At 38.7% G+C, this 15,000-nt stretch overlaps 1 protein-coding gene across 2 annotated transcripts in view; it reads right to left on the reverse strand.

The window, feature by feature from the left end:
* The window catches only part of LOC128703772 (uncharacterized), a 767,381-nt gene that overhangs the window by 231,350 nt on the left and 521,031 nt on the right, over positions 1–15,000 (reverse strand). For both annotated transcript variants that reach the window (XM_070086895.1, XM_053798585.2), the window contains exon 4: positions 3,758–3,834. In XM_070086895.1, coding sequence (XP_069942996.1) covers positions 3,758–3,834 — 77 coding nt within the window. The remainder of the gene's footprint in view (positions 1–3,757; positions 3,835–15,000) is intronic.

A 15,000-nucleotide genomic window follows, 5' to 3' on the forward strand; every position in this document is an offset into this window, starting at 1 on the left:
AGGCTTCCAGCAGGCTGCCATGATGTCAGAATCCTCGAGTCAGGTCACAGGCACATCACAGGTATGAGTTATTTTATTATTCAGCTTGCACCTCACTCTAATTTTCTCATCGTCAGACATAACGTTTTCTATGTCCTAGATATCCTTGAGTAACTTCTACGTCGTTTTCATATCTCCCCAGATTCTTCACTACTTGGCAATGAGTTCAGCGCCTCTGAGTCTGTCCTCATTACTCATGCTCCTTAATATCACTCCTTAATTCCATCTTCATCTAGGCCAACAATTAGCACATGAAACAGGTATAAGTGTAGTAATATACATAATTCCAACCTCCTTAAATCTTATTAATGTCTAGGATGAATTTCTCATTGCGTTTCCTGCAATCATTGAGGGAACGAAGCTCGCTTTGCCGGCTCTTTGAAAGCAACTCCACGGACATTATTACTTCTCTCTCTCTCTCTCTATCTCTCTCTCTCCCTACTCTCAGCTAACCATTTTCTCCGACTTTAGTCATTTCTCCTATTCACTCAATCATCATGCATCCATGAACGCTAAAATTTCCCTGGAATATAATAGAGGATTCTCTCTGGCTTTTAGTGAGAGGAAAAAAGTCGTATTATTTACCAGTGTCAAACAGAGTCCTTCATAGCTTAAGTAAGTCCGGTTGAGTGAGTTATCTTGTTATGCTCGACCCTGGGTAGGCTTTATTGGTCTGTTGTCAGTGAAAGAAGCCTCCAAGATTAGAATTAACCTTAAAGAAACCTCCGGTGATGTTATTACCTTTAAGGAAGCCTTCAGCGAAAATATTACCAGTAAAGGAAGCTTTCGGTGATAATATTATCCATAACGGAAGCCTTCAATGACAGTATCACCCGCAAGGAAAGCCTTCAGTGATAACATTATTCATAATTGAAGTATCCAGTGAGTAGTATCACTGGAGAAAGCCTCCGGTAATAATAGTTCTCATGGAGGAAGCCTCCAGTAATAAGAATACTCATGGAGGAAGCCTCCAGTAATAAGAATACTCATGGAGGAAGCCCAAAGTAATAATAAACCCATTAAAGGAAACTGAGGAAGCCTCGAGTGACAGTATTATTATGAAAAAAACCTTCAGTGATAATATTTTCCATAAATTAAGTCTTCAGTGATGATATTACCATAAAGGAATCTTCTAGTGATGATATCCGTAATATAATCTCGTCATGAAATTCTTCTTAAAGAAGCCTCCATTGATGATATTATTCATAGAGGAAGCCTCCAGTGATGACATTATCCACAGTGGAAGCCTCCAGTGATGAGAATATCCATAGAGGAAGCCTCCAGTGATGAGATTATCCAGTGAGGAAGCCTCCGGTGATGAGATTATCCAGTGAGGAAGCCTCCGGTGATGAGATTATCCAGTGAGGAAGCCTCCAGTGATGAGATCATCCAGTGAGGAAGCCTCCGGTGATGAGATTATCCATAGAGGAAGCCTCTATGGTTAGAGGAAGCTTTTAGTCATAATTTGGTCAAGATTAATTGTGTCTTGAAAGATTTTCCTTAATGATTATTCCTTTAACTGTTAGTGTAACTGAGTATAACTGTTAGCGTGACTGAGTGTAACTGTGAATGTAACTGTTAGTGTGGCTATGAGCGTAACTGTGTAAGTTTAACTGTTAAGTTATACCAGAATGCAACCTTTCAAGCATAAGTGACAGCAGAATGTCGTCTATGACCCATAAATGATAGCAGAATGTGACATTTCATTTATGTTTGATAGAATAATGTCAACTATCACCCATGAATGACAGCAGAATGTCACCTGTCATACATAAAAGATAGCACGCTGGCACCTGGCATCCACCATCGCTATCATAAACATGTATTAGCAGTACAAATTAACAGATGGACACATGGAAGAATGATTGAAGAATTATACATGGTACATGAAAATAACGATAGCGAAATTAAGCATAATTTTATATAGTACAACAAATAACATAAATTATAGACGTATATTAGAAGAATGACTAGTATCATTCACATTATTATAGGATTATGATACGCATCATGCACACGTTACTACCGAGAAAAAATCATTCCTTAATCAAAGCAGCAACACAAGTATCATCCTGAAATTATAGCATCACGAGACATTACCCGTAAATTATAGGAGAAAACACATATCATCCATATATGACGGGAGAGCAACATATAGAGTCAATGACAACAGAAACATTCACACATCATCCTCTAATGATAGCCGAGCGATACATTCCATCCGTAAATGATAGCACAATAAGGTATGCCATCCTCAGTCGATAACATATAAGACACATACCATTAATAATTCCCACCAGAAAGACACATGTTGTCCTTGAATGATGGCAAAGAATAAACTCAGTAATGGTCAGCCGAAAGGCTGGGCCAAGAGCTAGACTCAACCATGGCAACCATAAATGAGTACGTTTCATCAATAAAATCTAGGCTTGCACTTATCAGTAAATTTTAGCAGCAAGACACATCCTCAAATGACAGCAAGAATGACACACATGAATACATTCTGGCAGACAGACACATGTCATCCTCACATAACATCAGAATGACCCTCCACTCTCAACACCGCGTTAATGATAATAGAATTACTCAAAGGTTTCTGAATATCACAGGAAATACGAGCTGCACTAACTCACAACTTGATAAATAAACAAGCAAGTGGTAGCGGTCTCGGGAGATAAACTTTGCCAGAGACCTAAACTTGGGCCGAGTACCCAACACCGTACGTAAAAGACCGCAAACTTACGGACCAACTTTCCAAAACGCAATGAAATAATTTTTTAAAGTTTGCCGAATATTTCCTCAAAGGGTACTGATGATATTTTTTTTGTATGTGTCCCGGATCCTTGTGAAGAATTCTGTAATATTCAATCGATGTGGGAGAAAATCATTCTCGAATAATTCTCGAAATTATTAAGGAGATTTGGAATAACTGACTAAACTTTAAAGGAGCGAGAGATAATTTTTGAACTTTTAAAAGAACTGAGTAAATAACTCAGCATCGAATTGAATCTTTGACCATAGTACTAGTAGGGGAAGGGTAGGGATGGGGAGGGAGGAAGGGTGTGGTTGGGATGGGGAGGAAAGGAAAGGTGTGCTGGAGATGGGAAGACAAGGTTAGGAGAAAGAAGGATGGGGAGAAAAGGTCTGGTGAAAGAGGGAAGACGAAGGAAGGTTCGGGGTAGGATGCTGAAGCAAGACTGCAAGTAATAAGATCAAGAGTAGGTTAAAATGCAAGTAATATGAAGAGTTAGACACATGTGCAACATCTGCGTATCTTAAATTTATAGACGTTTCGTCATCCAGTGACTTTATCAATACAATACAAGGATATAACGTGAAGACTGTAGCAGTAAATACAAAAGATGAGGTAATCAGTCCCTCAGCCTTAGAGCAAGTCTTGAAGAATGTGAGATTTTTTAGACTGCTCTTCGCTGAGGGACTGATTGCCTCGTCTTTTGTAATTACTTCTACAGTCTTCACACATGTTGTACATGTGTCTAATTCTGCATCTTGTCGGTACTGTATACCATTCACGTATAATACAAGCAATGGGCTCGACTTCTTAAAAAGGATACAGTCCAAGAGGAGTGAAGGGATGCCTTGATGCAAGTGAAGGACTTTTGATCCAAGGAACAAGAGTTGTAGGATTGCTACCGGCTTACCGCCTCCCTAAGATTGTAATAAAAATTGCTCATTAGCACAAGCACTTGTACCTCACCTTTGGTCCTTAGTGTAGGTATGGGAGTCCCAGGTGAGTAGCTCTAACATGTCGTCAACACGTCTCAACCACGCCACCTGTGGGAGAAAGAGACAGTGCCACTGTTACTGCCAGCAGATAGTGCCAAAGAAGGTTTACTTGATTAAAGCAGGTATACTTTCAGCAGGAATCAATATAGTCTTGTAAATCACTACTAGTAAGGGAAATTTTGCAAACCATGGATAGTCCTACAACTCTGCAAATCAAGATATATATTTGAAGTGAACAAATCACGATCGGTTATGGACGCCTGTAAATAACAACTAATCTTAGAACTTTGTAAATCACTACAAATCTTCTAAGTTTGCAAATCACTACTAATCCTGGAAGATTGTAAAACACTTCTGGTCTTTTAATTTTTTGTTACAAACGACAGAGCCCAGTATCGTTATCATCAATAATGCCACCACACACTACAATCATCTCAAAATGTTTTGTATATTGTTAGACGTGCATAAATTATGTTAGGGTTAATTATTAAAGTAGTATTTTACCATTATTCGATGATGGAATAATATCAGCACAATAATAATTAATACAAATTAATACAAATACATATACGCGATTGTATATATGTATGTATATATATATATATATATATATATATATATATATATATATATATATATATATATATATATATATATATATATATATATATATATATATATATATACAAACTACAAACAATCGCACTGGGATGGTCCAATAGTGGAAAATATTGCCTCAACAATGCTTCAGAGTGTGTCAGGGAAAGATAGAGCCCGCCTCCTGGCAGTGAGAGCCCCTCATGCTGGGGACTTTCTGTTGGCTGTTCCCAACTCCAGCCTTGGCACACGTCTCGACCCACAGACCATCCGCATCGGTGTTGCCCTTCGACTTGCCGCCCCTATTCTCGCCGAACACAGGTGTATTTGTGGCAGTGAAGCAGCAGACCGATTCGGGTACCATGGTCTTGTGTGCCGTAAATCCGAGGGAAAGATTGCAAGACATGAGGAGGTTAATAACATTATCAAGAGCTGGATGCCCAGCAGTAAGGGAGCCACCCCAACTATGCAGATCTGATGGCAGCCAGAAGCGTCCAGATGGTATCACCCTTCAAGCCTGGACAGATGGGAAGCAGGTGGTGTGGGACTATACATGTGCATCTACCTTGGCTGATACCTATCTCCAATACACCAGGGAGGAAGGAGGGGCAGCTGCCAGCTTCAGGGAGTCCCAAAAGTCTAGAAAATATGGAGAACTTGCCCATCATTATATGTTTGTTCCCATAGGCTCAGAGACCCTTGGCTCATGGGGAAAGAGTGCATCTAAATTCCTTAAGGAGCTGGGAAAAAGACTCATCAGGGTAACTAGGGATCCCAGGGCAGCTAGTTTTCTGTTCCAGCGGCTCAGTGCGGCTGTTCAAAAGGGTAATGCCTGCTGTATTTTGGGCACACGCCCCAGCTCTGAGGAGCTGGATGAGATTTTCGCCTTATAATCGGTGATACACACGTAACAACATGTACCGTATATGCCACCTTTATATCAATAATGTATCTCTTAAATCTTCTGTACCATATTATGTAATAAAATATTCCTATTATTTATATATATATATATATATATATATATATATATATATATATATATATATATATATATATATATATATATATATATATATTATATATATATATATATATATATATATATATATATATATATATATATATATATATATATATATATATATATATATATATATATATATATATATATATATATATATATATATATATATATATATATATATTATATATATATATATATATATATATATATATATATATATATATATATATATATATATATTTACATACATATATACATATATATAATTTAGAGAGGTACCACCTCTAGAACTGTCCTTGGGACCCTCATCCTCAGAGAAAAGAATAAACTTGCTTCTCCTACCACCCCCTATTTATTCTACATATGCTTCATTTAAAAACAAGATACATTGACAAAAATACAATATGAAGTAAAACAACATAGATAACAACTCAGAGCTATATCTCGAATGCTTACTCCAGCTCCCCGGCGGTGGACCGCGTGCCCAGAATCCTGCAGGCATTTCCTCTCTGGATCGCAACACTGAGTATCTGAAAGAGGAAGCTAGTCGCCCTGTGGTCCTTGGTTTCTATGATGAGTTTTTCACCCAGCTCTTTGGGGAACTTTAGAGCACACTTGCCCCATGCTCCAAGGGTCTCTGCCCCTATTGGGATGAAGTTATATCAAGGGGGAAGGTCTTCATATTTGCTGGTCTTCTGGGTCTCCCTACGGTTGGCGCTCCACCCCCTTCAACTACGGAGTATGGCAAGTAGGTGTCTGCCAATGTGGCGGCACAGGTGGAGTCCCAGGCAATCTGCTTTCCATCCTTCCATCAGGACGCTTTTGACTTCTGTCAGACCTCTGCACTTGGGGTTCCCGTTGAGCTGGGCAACGGGCTGTGGCGAGGATTCTCTTTATGTCACTGACCTCCTCATGTCTGGCATACTTCCCTTCTGCTGTGTGACACACGAGACCATGAAGTCCGAATTAATCAGCCGTCGCCCTGTCACAAATATACCTATGTTCGGTGAGGATGGGGGCGGCTAGGCGAAGAGCAACACCAATCCGAATGGCCTGTGGGTCGAGTCGAGTGCCCAGGGAGGAATTGGGAACAGCTAGAAGGAAATCTCCTGAGTGTGGTGCCTTCACCGCCAGGAGACGAGCTTTGTTCTTTCCAGAAGCGTTGGTGAGCATTCTGCTGGCGAATTTTTTCATGATCGGTTTGTCCCAGTGAGACTGTGCTCTATGGGAGGAGCTGGTCTACTGGAGGAGTCTGCATGGGTGTCCCACAGCATCGCTGCTTCAGTAAACCTGGGGTCTTCAGCTCCTACCACGTCTCTCAAGCGTTCGGGGACGATCTTCTTGACTAATGCACTGGAAGCCAAACACGAAGACAGAAAAGCAGGTAAAGCTACATGTGTTGCTTTGAGCACCCCTATACCTCCCAGTCGCACTGGGAGGGTTGCCTGATCCCATTGCCGATCCTCTAGTGAGAGTATATATATATATATATATATATATATATATATATATATATATATATATATATATATATATATATATATATATATATATATATATATATATATATATATATATATATATATATATATATATATATATATATATATATATATATATATATATATATTCAATAAGATCACAGTTAACAGGTGATATCACAATATGCAGAACAACCACTGTGAAAAAATAGTGAAATTCTAAGCGTTTTCGTTACTTCTCACATTATTATGGAACAATAAAAATAAAAGGTTAACAGGAAGGCTTATAAAGACGAGACTACACCTCGCTGCCTCCCTCCCCCCAACAACACCTGACTTTTTTTGTAGTCAGCTTATATCCTACCCAAAAAAAAATTGTCTAATGTACCTTAAATTCTTCCCAAATTTTATTAATTATAAACGAATCCAATTTATATAAACCAAAAGAATTATTCATATTATTTTCAAAACTACTTTTTATAAAATATGATTCATTATATTCTTGTCGACTATGAACTTGATTAATATAACTTTCTCAGCCTATTTACAATCAATTGGATGGTTAAAATCTCTCACATGAATAAATAGAACATTGGAATCTTGTCCAGTTCTAATGCTATGGAAATAAATGGTATCAAATACCGACACAGTGGAAATATAAACACATATGCAGTATAATGTGATCCTTTATTGACAACGTTTCACCCACACAGTGGGCTTTTTCAAGTCACAAACAGATCTACCTGGGGTGGAAGGTACGCGAGTATTTATAGTCATGTTCAGAATGTTGAGGTCAGGTGGAGAATGCTGCATCTGATGATCTACCGGGTGGGGTTATAGAGTCTTGGGTAGCTTGGCAGGGGTATTGGACAAGTTGTGAGTAGACCTTCTGCAGTGTTCTATGTATTATGTGGGATAGCGATGAAGAAGTTTCTTGGCGAGTGGTTCAGCTATGTTAAATGCTCCCGTACCTTCCACCCCAGGTAGATCTGTGTGTGACTTGAAAAAGCCCACTGTGTGGGTGAAACGTTGTCAATAAAGGATCACATTATACTGCATATGTGTTTATATTTCTAATGCTATATTTATGTTGTTTTAACCTAAGTTCAAGACTTTTACCAATTTAAACAAACCATACCCCGGCCGGGACTGAACCCGCGGTCAGAGAGTCTCAATCCCGGCCGGGGTATGGTTTGTTTGCAATCGTGTCATTACGATTTCGTGAGTCATGTTTTACCAATTTGACCGAAATAAACTTTATCACGTATCTGACAAGAAATCTTATTGACACGTCCGTCAGCATTTTGGGGGGGGAATTTTTCATCAAAAGTTTTTTAACTGAGTCAAGACGTTTAAATACAACTATGATATTAAAATTCTTAAGAAGATTATTATTATTATTATAATCAAGGGGTTGATATCATAATCAAGGTTGATATGCCTTCTCTTCTTAAGAAGAGAAGGCATATCAACCAAGCTGAATAAGGCTGGTTGTCCCTTTTTGAATTGTAAAAAGTATTACTAGCTATTTTAAAGGATTTATCAATATATTTTCTTGGGTATTTTAGATCATTAGCTATTTCATAAATTTCGGAGATTTCTTCATCTATGAAGAAATCTCCGAAATTTATGGACTACAAATACGTAAAGCTCTCAAAAACATTCATAATAATACCAACAGTTTAACTCTATCTTGATGTGAAGAATAATAGTGTACATAGGAACAGTTATTTGCTGGTTTTCTGTAAATTTTAAATTTAAAATCATGGTTACCCTTAAAAATTAAAACTTCTAGAAAAGGCAATTAGTTATTTTCTTCGAACTCAAGAGTAAAATTTATAGAATGAGTTAAGTTATTTAATGTAACAAGGAAATAGTTTATATCTATATTATTAGGCATAAAAGACAAAATATCATCAACATGTCTGATCTACTTAGCGCTTTTGGGAAGGACTGTCTTAAACATTCTTGTTTAAAAAAAAATCCATGTAAAAATTACTAAGAACAGGTGAAAGAAGATATCCCATTGCCATCCCAAACTTATGAGTGTAAAAACTCGTCATTAAATACAAATTTTGCATCAGCAATACAAAGTTTAATAAGTTAATTGACAGTAGGAACTGGCAATGGTAAATCGTAAGTAACAAGTTCTTCAGATAAGAAACTTAATAAATCATCGACTGGAACTTTTGTAAACAACGAAGTGACATTATAACTAGCCATGTTGAAATCATTTGGGTCAGTCAAGTCAGTCATGGTGCTTAATTTATCCTTTAAATGTATGTTGTTTTTAATATTAAAGTTAGAATTTTTTTCCAACACTATGGCTCAAAATATCAACAAGCCATTTAGATAATTTATAGGAAACTGGACCTATGGAGCTAATAATTGGTCTAACTGGATTACCTGGTTTTTGTGTTTTTATTTATCTATACATGTAGGGTAAAGATGGATTAGTGGAAGTAATTTTTTAATTAATTCATCTTTGCCTTTCAGTAGACATTTTATTGTTGTATTGAAATTACTGTTAACGGTTTCTAGGGGATTCTTTCTAAGTTTAGAAAAGGTTTCAGTATCATCTAGGACATTATTCATTTTATCTTGGTAATCATTTTCTTTCAAAATTACTATTGCATTTATTTTATCTGCTTTAGTAAGGTGCAAGTTTTTATTTTAATAAGTGTATCATAAGACTTAAAGAATCTCTGAGGACAACAATTGGGAATTACCTGGAGGTTACCTGGAGGTTATTCCGGGGATCAACGCCCCCGCGGCCCAGTCCATGACCAGGCCTCCCGATGGATCAGGGTCTGGTCAACTAGGCTGTTACTGCTGGCCGCACGCAATCCAACGTACGAGCCACAGCCCGGCTGATCCGGCACTGACTTTAGGTATCTGTCCAGCTCTCTCTTGAAGGCAGCCAGGGGTTTATTGGCAATTCCCCTAACGCTTGATGGGAGGCTGTTGAACAGTCTTGGGCCCCGGACACTTATGGTGTTTTCCCTTAGTGTACCAATGGCGCCCCTACTTTTTATTGGGGGCATTTTGCATCGCCTGCCCAGTCTTTTACTTTCGTAGGGAGTGATTTCTGTGTGCAGATTTGGGATCATTCCTTCCAGGATTTTCCAAGTGTAGATTATGATATATCTCTCCCTCCTGCATTCCAGCGAGTACAAGTCAAGTGCTTCCAAGCGTTCCCAGTAGTTAAGGTGCTTGACAGAACTTATACGTGCAGTAAAGGATCTCTGTACACTCTCTAGATCTGCGATTTCACCTGCTTTGAATGGAGATGTTAATGTACAGCAGTATTCCAGCCTAGAGAGAACAAGTGATTTGAAAAGGATCATCACTGGCTTGGCATCTCTCGTTTTGAACGTTCTCATTATCCATCCTATCATTTTCTTTGCACTTGCGATCGTGGCACTGTTGTGATCCTGTAAGGCCCCTTACATTATTTTTCCGCTCTATTGTATGGCCAGAGTCTGTAGTATACTCTGTTCTAGTTATTATCTCATCCAGTTTTCCATAACGGAGTAGTTGGAATTTGTCCTCATTGAACATCATATTGTTTACCGTTGCCCACTGGAAAACTTTGTTTATATCTTCTTGGAGGTTAACCGCGTCCTCAGCAGATGACAGCCTCATGCAGATCCTAGTATCATCCGCAAAGGATGATACGGTGCTGTGGTGTATATCTCTGTTTATGTCTGATATGAGGATAAGGAATAAGATGGGGGCGAGTACTGTGCTTTGTGGAACAGAGCTCTTCACTATGGCAGCCTCCGATTTAACTCTGTTGACCACTACTCTTTGTGTTCGATTTGTTAGGAAGTTGAAGATCCATCTCCCCACTTTCCCAGTTATTCTTTTAGCACGTATTTTATGGGCTATTACACCATGATCGCATTTGTCAAATGCTTTTGCAAAGTCTGTGTATATTACATCTGCATTCTGATTTTCTTCCAGTGCATCCAAGGCCATATCATAGTGATCCAGTAGTTGTGAGAGGCAGGAGCGACCTGCCCTGAACCCATGTTGCCCTGGATTGTGCAGATTTTGGGAATCCAGGTGATTTGCAATCCTGCTTTTTAGCACTCTTTCAAAGATTTTTATGATGTGGGATGGCAGAGCTATTGGTCTATAGTTCTTAGCTAATGCTTTGCTGCCACCTTTATGGAGTGGGGCTATATCCGTCGTTTTAAATGGCTGTCGAATTTCACCCATGTCCAAGCTCCTCCTCCAGAGTGTACTTAGGGCACGCGAGAGGGGTTTCTTGCAGTTCTTAATGAAAACAGAGTTCCACGAGTCTGGGCCCGGGGCTGAGTGCAATGGCATGTTGTCAATGGTTTTTTTTCGAAATCTATCGGAGTTAGAGTAATGTCGGAAATCTGGCATACATTTATGGAGTTTTGAGGCTCACTCATGAAGAAATCATTTGGGTCGTCGATCCTCAGACCGATTAGTGGTTCATTAAACACAGAGTCGTACTGGGATTTCAAAGCTATATACCATCCCCTTACTAATATTAATTTCATCAGTGGATAAATCAGAGGATTTTTTCTAAGTTACAAAAGGCTTTTGCAATTTCAACATTAAGTTTTTTTTTGAAGTTGCAAAACTTAGACCAAAACCTAGAGCAGCAGTTGTATTTTTATGTAATATTTCATCTGATGAGTTAATTACAAAATTGTTATTAGCATGCTTTGTCCAGTCACTGTTTTCAATTAAAATGTCTAATTTTCTTTGTAGTTTGTTATTGAGTTTATTACAAACTCTTCTGAGTTTATTGTAGCAATGATCTAACACACTGTGTTTCCAATCTGATGGAATGGCCTGATTAAAGGAGTATTTTTTGTTTCTCAATATTTTGAATGCTTCCTTCTCTTGTATTTTAGTAATTTCAATAAGTTTCTTAAGAATAATTCTCATAAAGTCATCAAAAGGACGATCTCTCATGTCAAGGATGATATTTGGTAAAAGAGATTTGGACAAAACTTGTTCAGTCGAATAGTTTTTTTTTTAAATTATGTCGAATTATAAGCTAATACAACATGATCAGTGCAGACGAAAACTGGGAAACAAAAGAAATATGATTAGGAAAGCTTACCTAAAACTTTCTGAAGAATCGTGTAGTATCCGTTGAAGCAATAAGATCACAGTAAATAGGTGATAGCACAATATGCTGAACATCCACTGTGAAAAATATTGAAATTACAAACGGTTTCGTGACTTCTCACATTATCAAGGAACTATAAAAATATAATGTTAAAAGGAAGATGTAGTCTCGTCCGTATATGCCTTTCTGTTAACCTTTTGTTTTTATAGTTCTTTGATAATGTGAGAAGCGCTTGGGTTTCGGGGGTCAACGCACCCGCGGCCCAGTCCGTGACCAGACCTCGTGGTGGATCAGGGTCTAATTAACTAGGCTGTTACTGTTGGCCGCACGAAAACAGACGTACTAGCCACATCCTGGCTGGTCAGGTACTGATTTTAGATGCCTGTCCAGAGTCTTCTTGAAGACAGCCTAGGGTCTATTGGCAATCCCCGTTATGTATGTTAGGTGGTAGTTGAACAGTCTTGGGCCCCTAGCACTATTTTTTAGCGTACTCATGGCGCCCATGCTTTTCATTCGGGGAATGTTGCATCTCCTGCCAAGTCTTTTGCTTTCGTAGGGAGTGATTTTCCTGTGCAGATTTGGGACTAGTCGCTCTAGGATTTTCCAGGTGTATATTATCATCTGTCTTTCTCGCCTGCATTCCAGGGATTACAAATTAAGGGACTTCAACCGTTCCCAGTAATTTAGGTACTTTAGCGTACTTATACGTGCCGTGAAAGTTCTTTACATATTCTCCAGGTCTGCAATTTCTCCTGCCTCGAAAGGTGCCGTGCCATTAGTGTACAGAATAAAACTGAAAATGTACATAGAAACGAGCAAGGTGATGAGGGTAATGAAAAATTAGTCAATGAAAGATTGGATATTAGTTTGGAGGGAGGGAGTATGGAGGAAGTGAATGTGTTCAGATATTTGGGAGTGAATTTGCCGGCAGATGGGTCTATGAAAAACAAGGTAAACCAAAGAATTGACGAGGGTCAAAAGGTGAGTGTTGCATTGAAGCATCTGTGGGGACAAAGAACGTAATCCATTGATGCAAAAAGGAACATGTAAGAGAGTATAGTGGTGCCAACGTGGAAGCATGGGTTGTGAATGTTGCAGCGAGGAGGAGGCTGGAGGCAGTGGAGATGTCGTGTCTGAGGGCAATATATGGTGTAAATATTTAGCAGAGAATTCGTAATTTGGAGATTTATAGGAAGTGAGAGATTACTTAAAGTATTATCCAGAGAGCTGAGGAGGGTTTGTTGAGGTCGTTCTGGCATTTAGAAAGGATGTAACAAAATAAGATGACTTGGAGGGCGTATAAATCTATAGTATAGGGAAGGTGGGGTATGGGAGGGAGAAGGTAAAGGAAGTCTTGTATACGAGGGGCATGGACATTCAGCTAGCATATGTGAGCGTGTTAGATAGAAATTAAGAAGGCAAATGGTTTCTACGACTTAACGAGCTCTTGGAGTGGGTAACATTTATGAAGTGATTCAGGGAAACCTGTTAGCTGGACTTGAGTCCTGGAGGTGGGCAGTACAGTGTCTGCACTCTGAAAGAGGGGTGCAGATATTTACAGTTTTGAACTGTAGCATCGGAGTACTTCTGGCAGAACAGTGATGGCGTGAGGGATGGTGAAAATGTTTTTTCTTTCTTGTGGCACCCTGACTCGGTGGGAGACGCCGGTGTGTTGAAAAAAGAAAATATACATACACACGCACACACACACACACACACACACACACACACACACACACACACACACACACACACACACACACACACACACACACACACACACACACACACACACACACACATATATATATATATATATATATATATATATATATATACACGTACGTATGTGTGTGTGTGTGTGTGTGTGTGTGTGTGTGTGTGTGTGTGTGTGTGTGTGTGTGTGTGTGTGTGTGTGTGTGTGTGTGTGTGTGTGTAGAGAGAGAGAAATTTACCCATGTATACAAAAATGGGAAACTGAAAATATACATCTGACAAATTTTAAAAGATCTGAGTCTGAAAAAAAGACTTATTACCTTTTTAAATATTTTTATTAATTCAGGGGAACCAAGAATTTAAATTCAAAACGTACAGAAAACCAACAAATAACTGATCTTATGTACATTATTAATCTTCATTTCATGACAGATATAAATGTTCGGTATTATCCTCCATGTTTTTGAGAGCTGTGCTTGTTTGTAGCCCAGAGTTCCTAGATGAGGATATATTGTAGTGATTTATGAAACAGCATATGATGAAATATTTCAAAAAAATTAATTGACAAATCTTTAAAAATTTCCAGAAGTATATTTTTTTTCACGTTAGGTACAATTATTATTTTACTTCATTAATTGTAGTCACTACCAGAGTGATCGCCTTGATCATGGTTCACCTCTCGTCTGTAGTCTCAGATGACCCACAGCGGGAGATGGCAGGAGTGTTATCTCCTTGGTGGAATGAAGGCAGGCAGGCCGGCCTTCTCCTGATATGCGGTAACTCACCCACACTACACTTTGTTTTTGGGCTCTTAGCAGCTGGCGAATCCAATGTAGCAACATTGGTTATGTTGTCTCTGGGAGATATAGGTGTACCAAATATAGATTTCACAAGGCAAGTTAGCTTGGTTGTTCACTGTCGCAGTTCCTACAAAGTCGTTTACTGAGTCAGGACCTCAGTGATATTCTAGAATTGCCATCAAGTGTGATACTTGTGTGTAGTCCCTGGTAAGTGGACTTAAGTTGTCTTGTGTTAGTGTTCACTCTCGTCCCAGCTGTGCAGATAATGAGATGCTTCCTCTTATTCATATTTCTTGGAATTTATGCCGTCATGTTTTGTTAGAGTGCTGCTGCTACACCAATGTTCAAGCTGTAAACTCTGGCAACTCTGGTACTGAAGCTCAGTCATACTTCTGTTACCTTGAAGCTCAGGTTAAAACGCTTAACATAAATATGCTGATGGATGCTTCTGTAGTGTCGAGATACTCAGGCATTTTT

Source organism: Cherax quadricarinatus, chromosome 20, assembly GCF_038502225.1.
Source record: "Cherax quadricarinatus isolate ZL_2023a chromosome 20, ASM3850222v1, whole genome shotgun sequence".
NCBI classification, from domain to species: domain Eukaryota; kingdom Metazoa; phylum Arthropoda; class Malacostraca; order Decapoda; family Parastacidae; genus Cherax; species Cherax quadricarinatus.